Consider the following 18,045-nt stretch of genomic DNA (forward strand, 5'->3'; position numbering starts at 1 on the left):
AAACAAATATGACCTTTGCCCTCTTGCAGCTTACAGTGGAAAGACGGAATGAACATAATCACATAAATACATATGCACTTACACATTTAAAATTTTAATAAGTGTGGAAAAGGCAGGTGACTGAAAAAAATACAGAGGCAAAAGTCTAATTCAGGTGGGGTCAGGAAGGCCTATGACAAGTGGCAAGTCAGGAAGTCAAGAAGGGATCTAAGTGAAGATTCAGAAGCCGCCAAATGAGTGTGGGCAGTGAGGGCGACAGGAAATGGCCAGGCCAGGCTGAACAGGTCACACAACCTACGCAAAAGATTTTGCATTTTATTTAATGCACTACTGCCTTAGTCTATGTAATACTCAAGGTTTAAAACATGCAAGATCCAAAAATCACTCAGGGCAATTCTCCCTCCTCCCATTTCCTGACCACCAGCTCTTTTCCCCTTGGCTGCCAGTGTTTCTCCCTCCGGAAATATTCCAGTAGCAAACAAACAAATTTATTTGTAATATAATGAATTTTAAACGGCGGAGTGAGTGTGTAAGATATGTGTTTTAAGTCGGCAGAACAGCGAGGCCCCGGCTCCAGCATTTCACAGACTACTGTACCTTCAGCTCAGGAGGCGACAGGAGGACTCGGGGCTCCAGAGCTGCATCTCTGTAGGACTCCCTGCCACACCGTGCTGCGGATCACGACCCCACCCTCTCGCAAGTTCTGCAGCCGCCAGCCCCAGCTCTCCACAGGCTTAGCACCAGCTCAGGTGGGCGCGCCTGCGTCACACTAAGGCACACGAGGCACGGAAAGACCAGGGCTCCCGGTGCGCAGCCACCCGGGGAGGGCGCGCCAGGCCGAGAAGGGGCGGGGCCAACGCGGGGCGGGGCCAACGCAGGGGCGGAGCCGGCACCGCGGGCGGCTGCAACATTCTCCGGCGCTGTAGCAGCGGCGCGTGGATCCCAGACCCTGGCCACCCACGGGGCGTTGGGCGCTCCTAGGCCCCGGGCCCCGAAGGTGAATCTGCCTGCAAGCCGAACCGCTGGAGCGCCGGGGGACCCCTGACAGGGGCGGCCGGCTGGATGGCGGCGGAAGGAGGCGTCCCGCGGCGAGTTTCCCGAGAAAGCTGAACTCGTCCCAAGTTTCCTGTGCCTCGGCTTGAACACAGCCAGTCGGTGGTGGGCTCATTCTGTGCGGGTGGCGGAGCGGGAGCGACGCTAAAGTGGTTGGATTAATTTGCTTGGGAAGAAGCCCAGATTTCTGCCTGGCTCCCGCGCCGCGCGAGGCGCAGTTTCTCGCCCTGGAAAGGGCGGGTAAGCGGCGCTCGGTGGCGTCCCGCGCAACAGCCGGGGCATCGCGGTGTTCGCGGCTAGCGCGTCCGCCAGACGTGCGCAGTTGTTCGGACAAGGGTTCCATAACTTCTTCCTTTCTAGGCAAGATTAGCGGGGTCCAACCTTAGGGGCTGACCCGAGGCCCCGCTATGGACGGCGAGAGCGAAGTGGATTTTTCTAGCAACAGATTAACCCCTTTATGGCGGAGGCGGTCGACCCCTGAGCCCCAGCTGCTGGCCCGGAGCAAACCGAGGCCCCAGTCCTACCAGAGCCCCAGCGGGTTGCTGATCACGGATTTCCCGGTGGAGGACCTGGGGACCCTGCCCGCGGTGCAGGCTCCCGCCCAGCTGCCCTCCTCGTCGGACGGCAGGACGGTGCAGAGGAGCCCCCTCCTTCTTTGCACCCATCGAGGGGCGGTGACCAATGGGCGGACAATCTCTCCGGAATACAGAGCTGCTTCTCCTCGACCCCGACGGTGCAAGTCACCGCAGGTCCACAAGGTGGTCCCCGGAGGCTCCCCGAAGACCCCAGCGAGTGGCATGGTGATCCCGCCGGCACCACTGCGCACCCCGCGGACTCCTACAGTTCCCGCGCCCTGCAGCCCCGAGGACCCCACTGGAGTGACTGCCAACAGGGTGCCTTCACCCACTATCAACGGTCTTGCCTCTAAAATCGATTCCTCTGGCTTCCCTTCTCAGTTTGCGCAGACGGCTAAGGACTCAGAACAGGGGCCTTTGGGACTCTCTAATGTGCCCCAGAAAAGGTCTTCAGAACAAAACCTCTCCCTTCAAAGGCTGCCCTCACAGGAGAACGAACTACCTGAAAACCCTTCTGTGGTTTTGAGTACAAACAGCCCTGCTGCCCTCAAAGTGGGGAAACAGCAGATCATTCCGAAGAGTTTAGCTTCAGAAATTAAACTAAGTAAATCGAACAGTCAGAATGTGGAACCCCACAAGAGACTCCTCAAGGTGCGCAGCATGGTGGAGGGCTTCGGAGCACCCCTAGGTCAGGCAGGGGAAGAAAGGGACGTCGACAATGACGTGGATAGCCCCGGGTCTCTGCGGCGAGGCTTGCGGTCCACATCCTACCGCAGGGCCGTCGTCAGTGGCTTTGATTTTGACAGCCCGAACAGCTCAAAGCAGAAGAACAGGATGTCCCAGCCGGTCCTGAAAGCCGTGATGGAAGACAAGGAAAAGTTTTCTAGCTTGGGAAGAATAAAGGTAAGAGTGGGCTAGAGTCGCTCATTCATTAAGCCAAAAGTGAATGAATATGTTGGGCGAGGGGAGGAGCCATATAGACAAAACCACAGTTACTCACTTTTACTTATTTCTACTGTCATACCTGGGCACAATGTGCTTGGCCATTCTGTGGCTGGCAGGTGTCAATGAGTGTAGTGCAGCGTTAGGAATGGAAGTGAAACTGCTGTCACTTTAAACTTCAAAAGCTCTGGCAAAATCTGCTGGAGTACAAAGGGAAAAAATGTTTTGCAAATTAAGTATTGGCTGAAAAGTCCTGGGCACTTTTAATACAGAGAGCTAGCTCAGAGGAGGTGGGGAGCATGCTTAGATCTGCACTCCACTATTGGCAAGGTCGCAGGTGTTTATTTAGAAGTGTCACTGGTAGCTTTATCACAGCTGATACAGAAAAATACCGCTTCCTGTTTGATTCTTTTAATTATTAGTTATTTTTTTTGAATGGTGACCACACATTTGATGTCATTCAGGTAAAATGTAAATTTTAAAAGCAGTCGCCAGAATCATAAAAGACACAGATTAATGTAAGTTTTTTTGGCTTGTTTTTGTCATCATGGCCTTTGATTGTATTTTATTCCCATTTTATGTATTTAACAGATTAGTAACACAAAATTGTAGCTTAGGATAGTATTGTTTGCTCACAAAAGGCCTCAGAACTGCACCTGCTAAAACGGTGTCAATACATAAAAAAATGGGGAATGCTGGAAAGGGATACTTTAAAGTATGCGCTGACTTCTTCCCCAGAAACAAGGCAGATCTGAGCAACAGGGCAATGATTCCTTTAGCAGTCACATTTTTTCTTGATTAATCAGAGAACTGGAACCAGTGTATATAAATGTCACATATGTAATACACAAACTTGTTTTATTTTAGAGCCTATGGTCTTCAAGAAAAGATATTACATAATAACTTAAGTGTTTTGTTTTTTTTTTCAACTCTGCGAGTATAGCAAAGTTCAATTTAACAGTGATGATGAATTGTAAGTCATGAAATGAGCTCAACTGGTGGTCATCTGAGAATTCTGTTTTGATGGCTGTGTGGGGAACATTGTACATTTCACTTCAGTTTCAGTGAGTTATACTGGTTAGATGATTGCACTGCTCTAGGAATCATGTACTGTGTGCTTTTGGAAATCCAATGAATGTCACAACAAAAAAGTACTTTTGCTTATTATAGCTGTATTTTCTGTTTGGCTCATTCACACATAGTTTGCTTTTGGTTTTTCCTCTTTTTGCTTTTCTTGTCTCTTAGAAAAAAATGCTGAGAGGACAAGGAACATTTGATGGGGAAGGTAAGCATTTAATTTTCCAGACTTTTATTGCTGTTTCAATGTGGAATATCAATTATAAGTTAAAATCCAACTGCAGTAACAAAAACATGGAGTTGAGAAATGTGTCCTTGATTATATAGGGCAGAAGCCCTTCACTCAGCAAAATTTTTATCAAGTAAAACCACTGGTGAAGGAAATCAATGGTATTTTTTATAAGATGATAACTTTTTTGGTTAGTGTCCTGGGATTTTTAAAAGTTTTCTCTACTTTGACTCCATCCCATCTCCCTCAAAACGCAGAGAAAGTAAGAGCAAGCTCTAGCCATTCGGTTAAAAATTTGGAAGCTGGCATTTAGATTTCAAGTCATTTTTCCTTCTGTCACATTACCTTTGGTTTAATAGTCTTCCCTACATTTCCAAGTTGTATTTTTGTTTCTCACTTCCTATTTCTTTATTAAGTTTCAGCTTTGGGGAAGCATAACTCTCCTGGCTGGTAAAAACATACTCTTAAGAATTTGTAACCCATATAGCATTTTTTGTCAAGGATTTCAAAAACAAAAGCAGCTTCAACCAGGTGTTCAGACCCTAATCAGATTAGTGGACTTGCTGTAAATAGATGGGTCAAGTGTCACCCAATTGGAAGAGCATGAAAGGAGCAGCCTCAGCGCTGGTCCTCATAAGGCTTAAGGTTCCTGGGGATAAGGAGGGAGCTTCTCTCCTACTTTGAAATGCTGAGATTTTCTAACTTTTAATGAACAAAGAGGAAGACAGGCATGTCGTTCTATAGCTAAAACGAATATAAAACCACCCAGAATTATAAATACTGTCATTTTGGGTGACTGCAAATATTTGCTTATATGATTTTTATAAAAATGAGTTTGCCATTGAAGCATTTTTATTTTTATTTATTTTTTTATTTTTTATTTTTTTATTTAATCAAAATTAATTTTCTTTTTTTTTTTTTTTTTTTTTTTATTTAAGAGGAAAAAGAGAAAAACACAAAACAAACCAAAGCGGCGTAAGGGTACACGCAATACAGAACTACAAAACAAAACAAAACAAAACAAAACAAAAAACTATAACAGTAAGAAATTACCTGCTAGTAGATTACACACTATTTTCTTGAAAATAGTTCCTCAAATCACAGTATCAAAGAACACAAGGTGGACATTCAAACAGGGAGACTGCAAACAGCTGTGTTCAATGTTCCAAAAACATTGATAAAGTCAGCTATTTAACACCCCCAAACACACTTGCTGTTATATCCGTTAGAGCTCCTTTTCTTTTTTTTTTTTTTTCCCTCTCTTTTTTACAACAAAATTTACACATCTTGGATTTTATTACTCCTTAGTGCTTATTACTTTCTTTGGGGGGGGGGGAAGAATACAGTCAAATATGGCAAAACAAAGCTGTCAGTCAATACCAAGGATAGACGTAGCACATGGTGTAGAACAGAGTACAAGTTTATCAACAATGGTTATCAACGTTGTCCCTTGTTTCCTTAAAAAGAATTGTCTATCTTATTAGATATTATAAAGTTGGACAAAACAGTAGAGAACAAGACCAATAAAACTTAGGCATTGTAAACATTACAGGACTTCCAAAGAAGACAATAGTCAAACCAGAATGGGTATCTTAGTGAATCTTATTGTCATTGAAGCATTTTTAAATGACTAATTTTAAAAAATTCATTCATTTTACCAATCTTAGGAAACAGTGCTGTATTGAGAAGTATCCCAGATAGAGTATTTTAGTTAGGATAATTTCATCTCCCTGATTTTATAATTGAGGAAATAGGAAGCTTTGAGAGTCTTTGTAATTTGTCCCCTCTCACACAGCTGGTGACACAGCCAGCAATAGGATGCCTGTCTAGTTATCAGTCTACTTTTCTGCTTCTCCATAAATATGAATTGAACAGAGCCTTTATGTACTATCTGCTTTTCATCACTGAAATTTAATATTAATTCCTTGAATTTTGCCATGGATACCTCAGAAAGTTAACTTTTTGTTTTCTTTTCTTTCTCTTTTTTCTTTTCTAGTTTTATATAATTCTCTTTTATAAAGAGTTGCTTCTGTGTATTTTCTCTTATCTTGCTTCATATATGATGACCAAGAATTCCTTTTTTTAAATGTACATGTATGAAAAATGTAGGATTCTTAACAGTTAATGATTATCTAGAGTGTACCTCAGGAAAACATGTGGCCCTGTGGTAGGAACCTATGATACTGAATTTCTGTCCTGCTGTTTCTGCTCACCACCTGAGCAAAAACTCTAGCCTGAGACCCAGTTGTCATGACGTGTGAAACTAGGGCTGTGATGCTCCTGCTTCTGTGAGGATGCCTAAGAAATCTCGACAATGTTATGCGTACTTAATCCCAACTAGTAAGTTCTTGAAAGATGGCACAAGCTCAGAGTACATACCTGTTTCTTGTATGCAGGACAGAGATGAGGAAAGCTTTCCATAGGTTTCTGTGTCGTACTAGACTGCTTGCATACAGAACCACTTAGACTTGATGAGAGGAGGAGGGTGTCTGCTTGCTTTAGAAAATGGGAAGTGTATATCTCCATCGAACTCATTACCTTCTCTATCTGATGTCCTATCTTTCACTGTCCATTTGTGAGACTTGAAAACCTAGGAAATATCCTGACACCTTTCTCTGCTCCCTATCTAGTCTGTCACCAGTCAATTCTTGCTAGTTTGCATAGCCCAGATCTCTATCAGCCTGCATTGGCTGCCCTAGTAGCATCCTAAATGAGCCTCCTAGGTGGGCAGTGTTTCCTTCCAGTTGATTCCCACTGTATTCAGAATGAAATACAATTCCAGGGCGAAAGAAACTCAGTTCTTTTGAGTTCAGAGAAAATTCTAGCTTTTAAATGCCCTGAAGGCTCTACATAATGAAGACTGTTAGCCTGTCTTTTTAAGCCCATCTTGCACTTTTTGACCGCTAGGCAAACCTGCCCAAACTCTGGTTACATTGACCTGCCATAGTTCTTCTGACGTATGGCATTTCTTCTGGTTTCAGAGGTTGTACGTATGCTCTTTTAGCTCTAGCTCCTCTCCTTTCTGATCTTAGATTTTCCTCACTGAAGTCTCTGACACCTGGATTAGATTATACCCTGCTGGGGTAGATTATTTTATCTATAGGTATGTATTTGTGTAAAATCAGTGTGCCCGCAACCCTTCAGTAATGTGTCATTGCGCTTGGAGTAAAAATCAAAGTCCTTTCAATGGCACTGAGGCAAGGCTGTGCATGATCTGCCCTCTACTTGCCCTCCCATCTTAAGTACTTTGATCCCTCCCTCATAGTACTTGACCGCCCTGACCTCTTTGTTGTTCCCTTTACATATAGTGATATCAAGCAGAGTCCTGCCTCAGGGCCTTTGTACTTGCTGCCTCCTCTGATGAAGTGCTTTTTTTCCTAATTGCTTTCTCACCACATAAAGTGTTGGTGTAAATGTTACTTCTGTGAGGGCTTCTTAAGCCTTTTAAACTCTTCCTAAGATCCACATCTCCTCCTCCCAGCATTCCCTCCCCACTTCTATGTTCTATTGTTCTTTATGATACATATCCACTTCCAAAATAGTATGAAAGTAGTTTATTGAAGTTTTCTCTAACTTTAAGGTCAGCTCCAGGAAGAGATTGGGTTTTTAAAAATTGTTTTTACTCCTCTTTTATAGTTCCAGTACCTTGCAGCTGCTGGCATTTTTTAGTAGGCATTTTCTAGATGTCCGTTGAATGAATAAATGCATGAATGAATTTGACTGTCTCAGTAATTGCTAGAACATGAAGACATGAGAGATGCCTTTGTTTTCTGTTTTTTATCAGACCCTGGCACATTGTAGATGTACAATGAATGTTTGCTAAATAGATAAATGAATGGTGACGGACCTTGAAGGAAATGCAGCGTATGAACTCAGTTTAACCTAGATAACAGTGATTTAAGATGTCCGACTATTCCTTGAGGGTAGTGGACACAGACATAAAAACTTTGCTTCAGTTGATATGGCATGTATTATTCTTGAATAACAGAGTCTCTTTTTGTGTTGTTAATTATGCCAGGGACCATAGAATGTGTAAATACGGAAGTTTGTTTAGAAGTAGTGTAGTGATGGTAGGCAATTAGTGATATGTCAGGCTCTTTTGAATTTTCTTGCAGAAAATGCAGTCCTATATCAAAACTACAAAGAAAAGGCCCTTGACATTGACTCTGATGAAGAGTCCGAGTTCAAAGAACAGAAGTCAGAGGAAAAAATTGTGATTCACCACAAGCCTCTGCGATCCACGTGGAACCAGCTCTCTGCAGTGAGTGTTTCCTTTCTTTTATAACTGGAAAAGACCAAGTTGTGGAAATTGTGTCTGGATGTGGCTTCTTTTTTCACCCAATAATCCTACAATAATAATAGGAAAGACTTCCTTTCAGATTGTGAAGTGCTTATCAAAACTCTGTAGACTCTAATAAGAACATGAACTTTGACACCAAGCAAATTAGGTTTTGATAAAATTAAATTCCTTGGGACTGTTGTACTGTGTACTCTGGTACTTACTACTCAGTATATTCTTTAACTAATGTGTGTACGCAATAATAATATATCTCAAGCTTTATCATACTTCGGCTGTATATGCAAGCATATTCATTTGTATGTATGTATATACATATGTTACATGTTTGCACGTGCATGGAAATTGCACATAATAGGGAGCTTATTACCATCTTTTGTGGACATTTTACTTGCTATAAATATCTTCATGTTTTCTTGATATTAATTGATGAGTATTCCATCTCTGTCTTTTGTGTATATGTGTGTGTGTGCACATGTGTGTATCTGAGACTTTTTTGTGTGGATGAATTTCTTCTTTCTGCATCAAACTTTTTTTTTAGTCATAATTTATTTTTCTTCTGGTTTATAATATGTCACAGACAGAAATAGGGCATAACATCTATAGTTATCTAATGCATTAACAAGTTGAAAGAAATTCCTATGGCTAGCTCGGGTAGTGGCAACATTGCATCAAAACCCAGGCCAGTTTACTTCCAGGAGTCCTTAGACAAGATTGAAGCAGAGGCAGTTTCTTCTTAGGCTACAGTCAGCATCATTTAGAGTCAGAAATGTCATGTATTATGGGATCTCACCAGTGTAGGAAAAGGAGCCATGTATGTTGGACTTGGAAGTGTGTGTATGTGTGTTTGTGTGTGTGTGTGTGAATAGTGACGAAGGATTTCTGTTTCATACTGTACCTCTTCTAATCTATGAGGAAATTCAGAACTCTAGAAACAAAGCCTTTTCTTCCAGTCTTGTTCCATGCTGAATCTGATCCTAAGGGGAATGTATTTATTTTTAGTGCCTCCCAGGCGTGGTGCTCTTAGTGCTGTGCCACAAAGGACACTGCCTACAGTGACAGGGTAAGTGGTGTGAATATGTAATAATTGTGTGTTGGTGATAAGGACTAGTGGTGGTTGTGGTGGACAGGCCTTCCACACATTGAAGAGCTACTACTTTGCTGTAATCAAGTAAGTGTAAGGGCTCAATGTTGACAGGTCTTCTGATACAGAAATCTAGACTTTGAGAGTCTTGCTGCATTCAAGATTTAAAGAAATGTCGTGTCAATCCTGCAAAACATGTATGAGTCAGACTTGGTCCCTGTACTAACTTTGCAGTTTCTGTATATTTGTGATTTTTTTGGATGTGGTTAGCTGGTAGCACCTTTGCACAAAAGTGGTGTATTGGCAGCCTACATGCTAATCTAATGATTTGATAAATACACACACACACACACACACACACACACATACACACTTAAAAAATCTGGTGACAAGCTCCAGAGGCCATATTGACTCTAAATGACTATCGTTTGATTCATGCAGTTCTTGGTATGACCATTTGGTAGAGGATCTGAGAAAAGAAAGCTGTGTATATTTTGGGTTTTCTTTCTGTGGCAGCAGCTGTTTGTTAGCACAGGCCCAAGTCTTTCTGTTAGCTTTTGAACATTCAGCAGAAATGTGGACTTCTGTGTCCATTAAACTCTGATCGAACTTAGCTTCACAGCACTAAAAATCAGGCTGCCATATTTATGCCTTCCACAGTTTGGCTTTCATAGATGAACAAAGACACATGTAATTCAGTAATAGTGCATGTCTTTCAGTACAGCCTCAAATATATAATTGTATTTTTATTTGATGAAGAATAACTATTTTGATGTGTCTTTTGTTAGCAAGATAGGTATCAAAGAACTTGGTCATGATAAAGTGTAAAACTATAAAATGGGCTCTAACTTCAGTGTACATCTTGGATTTGAGTGTTCCCCAATGGCTTGTGTGTATTCATTGTGTTGCTTGGCAATTGCTCGTAATCAGAATAGCATGATTGAACTTTGTCACTCAGCATTGCTTCAGTCTCAACCAGAATTTGTTTGTTGCTGTTTATATCCCTTTTTCACTTAAAATTTACCTTTATTTTATTATAAAGTACTTCAAACATGCAGAAAAAGAAAAAGTAAAGGTAACAGATCTCTATGTCCCTACCAACTCAGACTAAATATATGGTAGTATTTAACATGCTTGCTTCAAATTCTGTGTTTTTTAGACAAATCCAGCTGAGCACCTTCTGTTCTCTTGTCCTTTTTCTCTCTTCCCTCCCTAGAGGTAGTCTTGTTCTTCCATGTGGGTTTTCTCCCCACCAAAAAGATACAACTTGCTCTAATTTTTAGGAAAGTAGATATAATGGTACCAAAGAGCAGCTATTAATTTTTAGAACCCTATCAACTCATAAAATGTCAAAATTATAGTTAGGACCCTAAAAAGAAGAGGCCTTGGGAATGATTATATCAGGATGTCTCTTATAAGTAATTAGCATTTATCTTTCTCTGTCAGACTCACGGCCTGATGCATCTTTATAGAGGGCTGTAGAGTTGAGGGCATGTTTCAGAAGATTTCTGCTGTTAAGACATTTATTTTTGCATCATCCTTCCTTGCTTAACTTTTCATACATCAGATTATTTCGACAGCCCTGCCTAATCTTGCATGTGTGACTTTAACACAAAAATTTGCTTTGAGTAAGGCCTTGATGCCAGAAAGAATAGGACAAGAGGTTTCCTGACACTGGGTTGGGTCTCAGCTTGGCACACATCTTGACGTTCTCCTTTGGAGGGAATGTGTGAGCGCATGTTTGGTTAGCCACTGTTCACTGTTTCATTTTCTAAAAATCTCTTATCTTTGTTGCAGACACCTGCCTGCCTGCTGGGTGGATGAAACTTCCTTATCAGTCGACTATAAAAAGCATTCAGTATGCTTTTGATGTGCTGCAATTTGCAGTAATTTATGGTTGTTACATAAGATCTTTAGGCTTTCATTCTGTAGTATCATTTATCTGATTGTGTTTGTTTATATGTCTCTTTTGGTTTCATTGGACAGTGCTGGGTGGGACAGTGCTCAGCCACACAAGTGACAGTGGTTCCCATTTACAGTGCTGGATCAGGTTTAAATGTAGTGTTGTGATCATATAAGAATAAAGGACAGGCAGGACTATATAAGAGATGCATTTCATTGGGACTGAATGGAATAATAAACATTTATACTACTGTAGACTTCTTTAGTAGGATTATGGCAAATCAAGAGTGACTTTATAGCCAAGTGCCTCTGCCAACAGGTCCCACAGGTGGAGATGGAATGTTCTCACGGTCAGGATGCAACCTGGGCTTCTTGGTCCCATAGGTTGAGGACAGGCTTTTTCTTTGTTCATTTGGTTGTCAGAGTATGTAGGTTTATTCTAATTGGAAATACAGGATTTCTTCTCTTCGGGGAATGTAACTTTGAGCTGTGCCTCAGGCCTCCAAGAACACAAATACATTTGAAATAACTCAAGTAGCAATGGTTCCCAGTTTGGGGCTGGTTATATGCAGCAGGGTTTTGCGGTTTTGAACTTGAGTCGTTTCTGACCTCTAAAGATGATTATCTGAAACTGTGCCCTGAGATGAGGAACCTGCTGCACACAAGGTGAATTGCCTGGTGACTCACCTAAATTGGCAGTATGCGGACTAAGCCAACAATTCTTAGATCTCTGGGAAAAGCTTGTGGGTTTGAAGAAAAATATTGATTGTGTTAGTCAGTGATAGAACACTAGGTACTTGTTACAGTTAGTGCCAGCTGTGCCGTCAGCTGAGTCCTGCATGAAAAGTGAGCTTCAGGTTTTTCCAAAAGATCCATCCTCTAGCAGGACACCAGCAGTGCTTACTGCCTTTTCCAGATATATTTTTACCAGAGTATTTTGTTTATGTTTTGTTTTTCATCATAACTTTCCTCCCCTAACACACACACAAGTGCTTTCATACTAAGAAGCGACTATTGCAAAACCAGTCAGTGTTTGTTTTGCTAAGTTCAGTGACAGCACCAAAGCCACACTTACAAGCCGTGCCCTGACCCCGTTTATTTGCCATGGGGTGTGTTTGTGGAATTTCTGTCACCTTGAAATACCAGGTACCTCTCACAAGAGGGTTCAGGCTCCAGCAGCAGAAGCTGAATCATGCCGGCATATTTTCCACACCTAATATAGACATCCTTCACTGTTCTCTTCTTTGGTACTTGCCAATGTGTGGCTTCATCACTGTTATTAAATTTTCTTCAGTGTTTTGAATTTCTTCAGTGTACTTACAGAATTGAAGCTCTTCAGTCATTTTTATATTTGCATCAGAGTACCACATTTCTTCAGCTCAGTGCCTTGTGGTCACTGTTACAATGTGAGATCCAGAATTAAGACCTCAGCCTCTTCAGTTCTGGGCTCAACCCTTAAGGCACAGAGTTTGCCTTTGGGGAAACTTTCTGGAAGTTGCAGGATGAGAAAGGAAGATTTGAAAAATAGGAATTTTATAAATATAATTTCATTAATTAAAAATAAGACACACTTTGGAGTGGTAGTAGTTCTGTATGATGGGACTTTTTCGTTTAGAATTTATACTGTATTTATTATGAAGCACACTATTTTCTGTTAACATTCAGATCTCAACAAATGTAATAAACCCAAATATCATTCTGTTTGCAGAAATGCTTAATGGATTTAAAGGTCATAGATGGCTTTCATTATTTTCTTTAATTATTTTACTTTAAATGTTTAGTTATTCAGAGACTTATTGCTTCACATAATAATTTATGCAGTTGTGTAATTTTTCATTTGTAGATTTGCAACACAGTGGTTTCTATAAAATTTTCTTAGGTGATGATTCATGTCTTACTATAACTTTTTTGTGTTTAAAATACAGAAAAAAGTCTCATTTTTATGTCTGACTTACTTTTAGCACTCATAGTTTAAACAGTTAAGGATACAGGCCCATATTAGTTCACACTATGAAGTTGAACAGTGGGACTTCTGGAATGTTCGTGTCTTTATCCACAGAAACAGAGCTCCATGTGCCTTGACCTGAGATTGTTACCAGAGTTTCTGTTGCATCTGATACAGCGCAAGGTGGAGGACCATGGACCCTGGGCCACGGTCAAACTCTGTGTAGTCTTACTGTTTCAGTTTCATTTGATCATAATATTCTATAAACTTATTTTTTTTAATTAATTTTGACTTATAAAAGTAATGGCTTATGAAAGTAATGGCTTCCATGTACAATAGAATTCATTACTTCAGGTATGACTAACATCTGTCTTCATCATATCTGCAATCCCAGTTATTCTCCCCTTCTTCACAGATAATGCTGTTCTTAACTTTGCAACACTCTTCTCAGAATACACACACTGTGCACACATTTAAGAAAACATAGGTTATATGTATTTGCAAATGCACAAATTACAATACACACCTTTCCTTTTTCTGAATGATATGTCTCACAAATAATTTTGGGTCTGTATTGGTCTGCAGTGTTAAAATTGCTGTGTTATTCTGCAGAATGGATAAATGTTTAACTATCTTTCCTACTGAGCTTTGAGAACCTAACAAAAACTATGATTTTGAACTTCTTTTTAGAAAAAAATGTTCATACAAATACATGTAAATATGTGCTTATAAGTTTGATTTTGGTTTTTCCATTTTAGTTCAAAAGATATTTTTTCTTAACTTTCTCTCCAGTACTAGAAGCACCTTATTATATTGTAGCTCTTTATGTGTTGAGTACAGTTTTCCTGTTGTTCATGTCACCTTTTTATTTTTCTCCTTGGGATTGGGATGAACTGAGCTTTAGAGCATGTGGTTAGCATGCATGGGTTCAAATTCTGGCATGTACCAAAAAAAATTTATTATCTGAATTATAGCAGTCTTGACCATTATGTATTACCTTCTAAAAATCATAGAAAAATTTAAACAAATATGCTGATTGGAGCTGAGTAATTAAGGGCAATTGAGTGATGGGTATGCCAGTACTGATTCTTTTGAAAGAACAGTAAGACTTAGAGGGGGAGGGATATGTGTGTGTGTGTGTGTGTGTGTGTGTGTGTGTGTGTCTGTCTGTCTGTCTGTCTGTCTGTCTGCTTCTGTGTACCATGCCCCTCAGGGAAGACAGAGATCAGAAGAGACAAGTGCCCCAAGACGCAGATGGAGATGAGCACAGGGTTATTTAATTTTGAAGGACAGGACTACAAAAAGAAACATTTGAGCCAGAAATCTGCACCTGGGACCTAGACAGAGAAGGTTTTCTTGTTTCCCTGAGCAAAAAATTAATGAAAGAGACTGATAGATAAATTCCTCACTTGTCAGTCTTTATCAAAGGCCTGCTTAACAAAGGATTTTTTTATTCTGTAAATCTGTATAACTTGTACCCCTTCACTGTTTTTTTTTCTTTCTTTTCTTTTCTCCTTAAATAAAAATTAAAAAAAAAAAAAAAAAAAAACAAAAAAAAACCAAAGAGCCCTGTGCTGGGCACTGGAGATTGACCAAAGAAGGCTCCATCTTGCTTTCAAGCCTTTTCAGATGCCATGAATGCTGAGACAGACACCAGATGTCAAGTATGTTCATAAATAAATTCAGAATTACAGCTGTGGTACAGCTGTGAAAGACATGTAGATGCTGCTGGTAGATCCTATGGTGAAGATCACTGGTATGTGACGGGTGCTATCAGTCTAGGGAAGGTGTCCGAAGAAGTGGAGTGCGCTGACATGTGAAAAGTGTCCAGATAGGTGGTCAGATAAAGTTTACAGGGTGCAGGATGGAGGAATCCTAGCAGAGAAAATGTCACATGCACAAACCCTTTGCAGTGACAGTGGGTAGGAGAAATTGAAATAAGGCCAGTGCTGCTAGAACTTCTTGATTCCCTTCATGGGTTCCTTCACGTTTCTCTGATCTCTAAATTTTAGAAGGGGGAGCCCTTACACTCAGTCAGTAGGCTTCTCTTACCTGCATTTACTTTGCGACTTCATCCAACTGAGGCTTTATTTTTATTTATTTATTTATTTATTTATTATTTTTTTGAGACAAGTATCTTGCTGTGCATTTTAGCTTGACCTTGGCCTTGCTTTGTAGCCCAAGGTGGTCTCAAACTTGCAGTGATCCTCCTGCCTCAGCCTCCCAAGTGCTGGGATTACAAGAGTATGTCACCATGCCTGGCTCTTTTATTGTGGCTTTAAATATGTCATATATCACTATTCATTTCCTATTATCTTGTTTTGTTCTGATCTGTTTTTTTATTCTCTTTAAAATAAAAAAATGCAAAAAAAATAAAAAAAGAAATATGTCATATATGCTGGTGACTTCCAAGCTTCTACTGGGAAATCAAATTAAATTATAGGCTCAGTCTCAACTGGGTATATGTCTTTTGGGGAGATAGATGGGATACATTTTGCAAAAAGCAGTCTGTAGGAATCTGGTGTACTTAGGTGAAAGAAACGAAGGCTCCATTCATTTAAAGAGTTCTGAGTAATTGTGGGGAAAGACTCTAAAATACTGAAATTTGAGTTATGCATCTTATCAGATTTTTGTACTTACCCTCTTGACTTTGAGGTGTTCTCTTCTGGGGTTTCCATCATTAGTTGAATGATGGGACTGTTTCTCAGGGTCAGCTCTACACAACTACTAGTCTCCATGATTTGAGTGTATCAGCCACTGTTGAAATTACTACAGAAAATTTTATATAGGGAATTAGCCCTTAAAAATATGTTACTTAAATTTTGTGGATTTATCTGGAAGACTTACTGTCTGCTGATTTTTCTAGATGATTAGTCTGTACTCTTGTGTTAGTTACTTGCCTTGTTGATGAGACAGTCTCCTACCATTCCCACCTTAAAGGAGGAAAGGTTTATTTTGGCTCATGTTTCAAAAGTTTCAGTCCCTTTGTGGATGGCAGCATGGTAGAAGGGCCTGGTACAGAGGGAAGGAAAGCTGCTTAAGGCATGGCAGCCAGGAAGGGGAGACAGAGTCAAGGCAAGAGCTGGGGAGATGCTGCTTCCAGGTCATCTCCATCTCTATAGAGACCCACCTCTTCAGACAAGCATCCACCTGCAACAGCAAGTCAGCTACATTGCCCTCATAATGCAGGCCCATGAGACCCTTAGGGGGCATCTAGATAGAAATCAGATTATTAAAATTGTTAGGACATTTATTTTCTGTATTATTTGAATAGATAAGGTAAGGCTCCTTATACGTAAGTTTTATACATAAGTCTTATACTTATTTTTATATATAAAACTGAGACATCTACATAGCAAAGTATTAATGCAAGTAAAAAGAAAATTACAGATTAATTCTCCCTTTGTTGTAAGAAATAAATGGCAACACACTGTAGTAACACAAAAACAGAGCAACTTCCACTTAAATGGCAACAAACTCTGCCTCTACTAGTGGTATGCAAAGGTGTCTGGTTGTGGTTTGCGGGGCAGAGCAGCAGGGAGCCCTTTTTATCCATGTGGGTTCAAGGTCTCAATCTGAACAGATGGTCCCTGGCTGCCTGGCCGGAAACCTGTATTCTTTGGTTAATCATAATTTTGATTATTTTCCATACCATTAAATTATTGATTTATTAGTATTTGCAGAGTTCTTATTTTGTGCCAGGAGTTTTACTGAATGTTTGAGAATACGGTTTATGTGGTCTTTGTAATAATAGTCTGAGGGCAGCTTTGGAGCACGACAGTTTAGATTTGAAATGTTGAACGTGACTGCTGTCCTGCTATCTTAGTTGAGGTCTCCAGGTTACCTGGAACAGAGCCTCTGACATTCCTCAGATAATGGACACATACATCTAGGGCTCTGGAAGGGCAGAACTATGTTTCCCTTTGGTTCTCTGCCAGTAATGTCACTCAGTGACTCTGCCTGGTGCCTTTCTTCTCCTCTTACATGGATTGGCTTATTTTCCCTTTTCAAAACCATGCCTGTTTTTCTTCCCAGAGCTCCCGGTACTCAGAGTTACTGAGGTCTTGAGGAATTTAGACTTGACATTATCTTGCATGGCCCTGTCCCACCCTCCTGTTAACTGTCAGCTTCCTCATAGAACTAACAAGTTTAGTGTCTGGAGAGAGAAGGTCAGCTTGGCTCATCTACTTTTTTTATTTAACAGGAGAACATACCTTGTTGCTGGACCAGTGTCTTCCAGCTCCATCCCAATCAGCTTTGGCCTCTGTGATGTATTATGAAATGTGGCCAACTGCTGTTAGCAACTTCTTTGCAGAAGTTTAAGAGTAGGTTTTCTTCTAGAGATCCGTGGGAGCATGTTAAAAGTGACATGACTGATATGTGTAAATTTGCACACCGTGGTATGATCATTGCAACCATGGTCTGCAAACTGTGGCTTATGACAAGAGATTATAATTGTGTAAATGAAATCAAAATTGTAGCCCAGTACTTGTGTTTGAGTTTGGTGGGTGTGTATCTCAAATGTAAGTTTGACAAAGCAGAAACTACTCTTTATAACTGAAATACATTATGAGATTTTCTGTTTTTAACCTCTTCTGCTTTCTTACCTTTTAATAGATGGTATTTGAAGATTCATGGACTTTCTCTTGCCATTCCCTTAAAGGCTGTAACTTGTAATTTGAAAAACACTAAATCTAACTCCAAACCTTTGTGTTCTGACATTGTGAGGGTGGGAAATAAAACGTGTCTTTACTGCAGGAACTCAGAATACAGTTTAAAAGACAAGTAGAAATGAAATGTCTAAATGATGTTTTTAAAAGAGTGTAGGAGACAGTGCCAAAGTGAATGACACAGAAATACTAGAAAGCAGTGAATTCACCACCAGGAAAATTCTGTCTGTACGGTGTGAGAAACCAGATGGATTCCTACCAGATGGTAGAA

At 40.5% G+C, this 18,045-nt stretch overlaps 1 protein-coding gene across 1 annotated transcript in view; it reads left to right on the forward strand.

Moving 5' to 3' along the window:
- The first annotated feature begins 1,460 nt into the window (after window positions 1–1,460).
- Window positions 1,461–18,045, forward strand: part of Arhgef26 (Rho guanine nucleotide exchange factor 26) — a 123,315-nt gene continuing 106,730 nt past the window's right edge. Inside the window, exons 1-3 of the mRNA XM_013159884.3 lie at window positions 1,461–2,531; window positions 3,816–3,855; window positions 7,992–8,137. Of these exons, the coding sequence (XP_013015338.2) occupies window positions 1,461–2,531; window positions 3,816–3,855; window positions 7,992–8,137 (1,257 nt within the window). The remainder of the gene's footprint in view (window positions 2,532–3,815; window positions 3,856–7,991; window positions 8,138–18,045) is intronic.

The sequence above is a fragment of the Cavia porcellus genome, unplaced genomic scaffold (genome assembly GCF_034190915.1).
Source record: "Cavia porcellus strain 051 isolate PalLab524CR breed Dunkin Hartley unplaced genomic scaffold, mCavPor4.1 scaffold_5, whole genome shotgun sequence".
Lineage (NCBI taxonomy): Eukaryota > Metazoa > Chordata > Mammalia > Rodentia > Caviidae > Cavia > Cavia porcellus.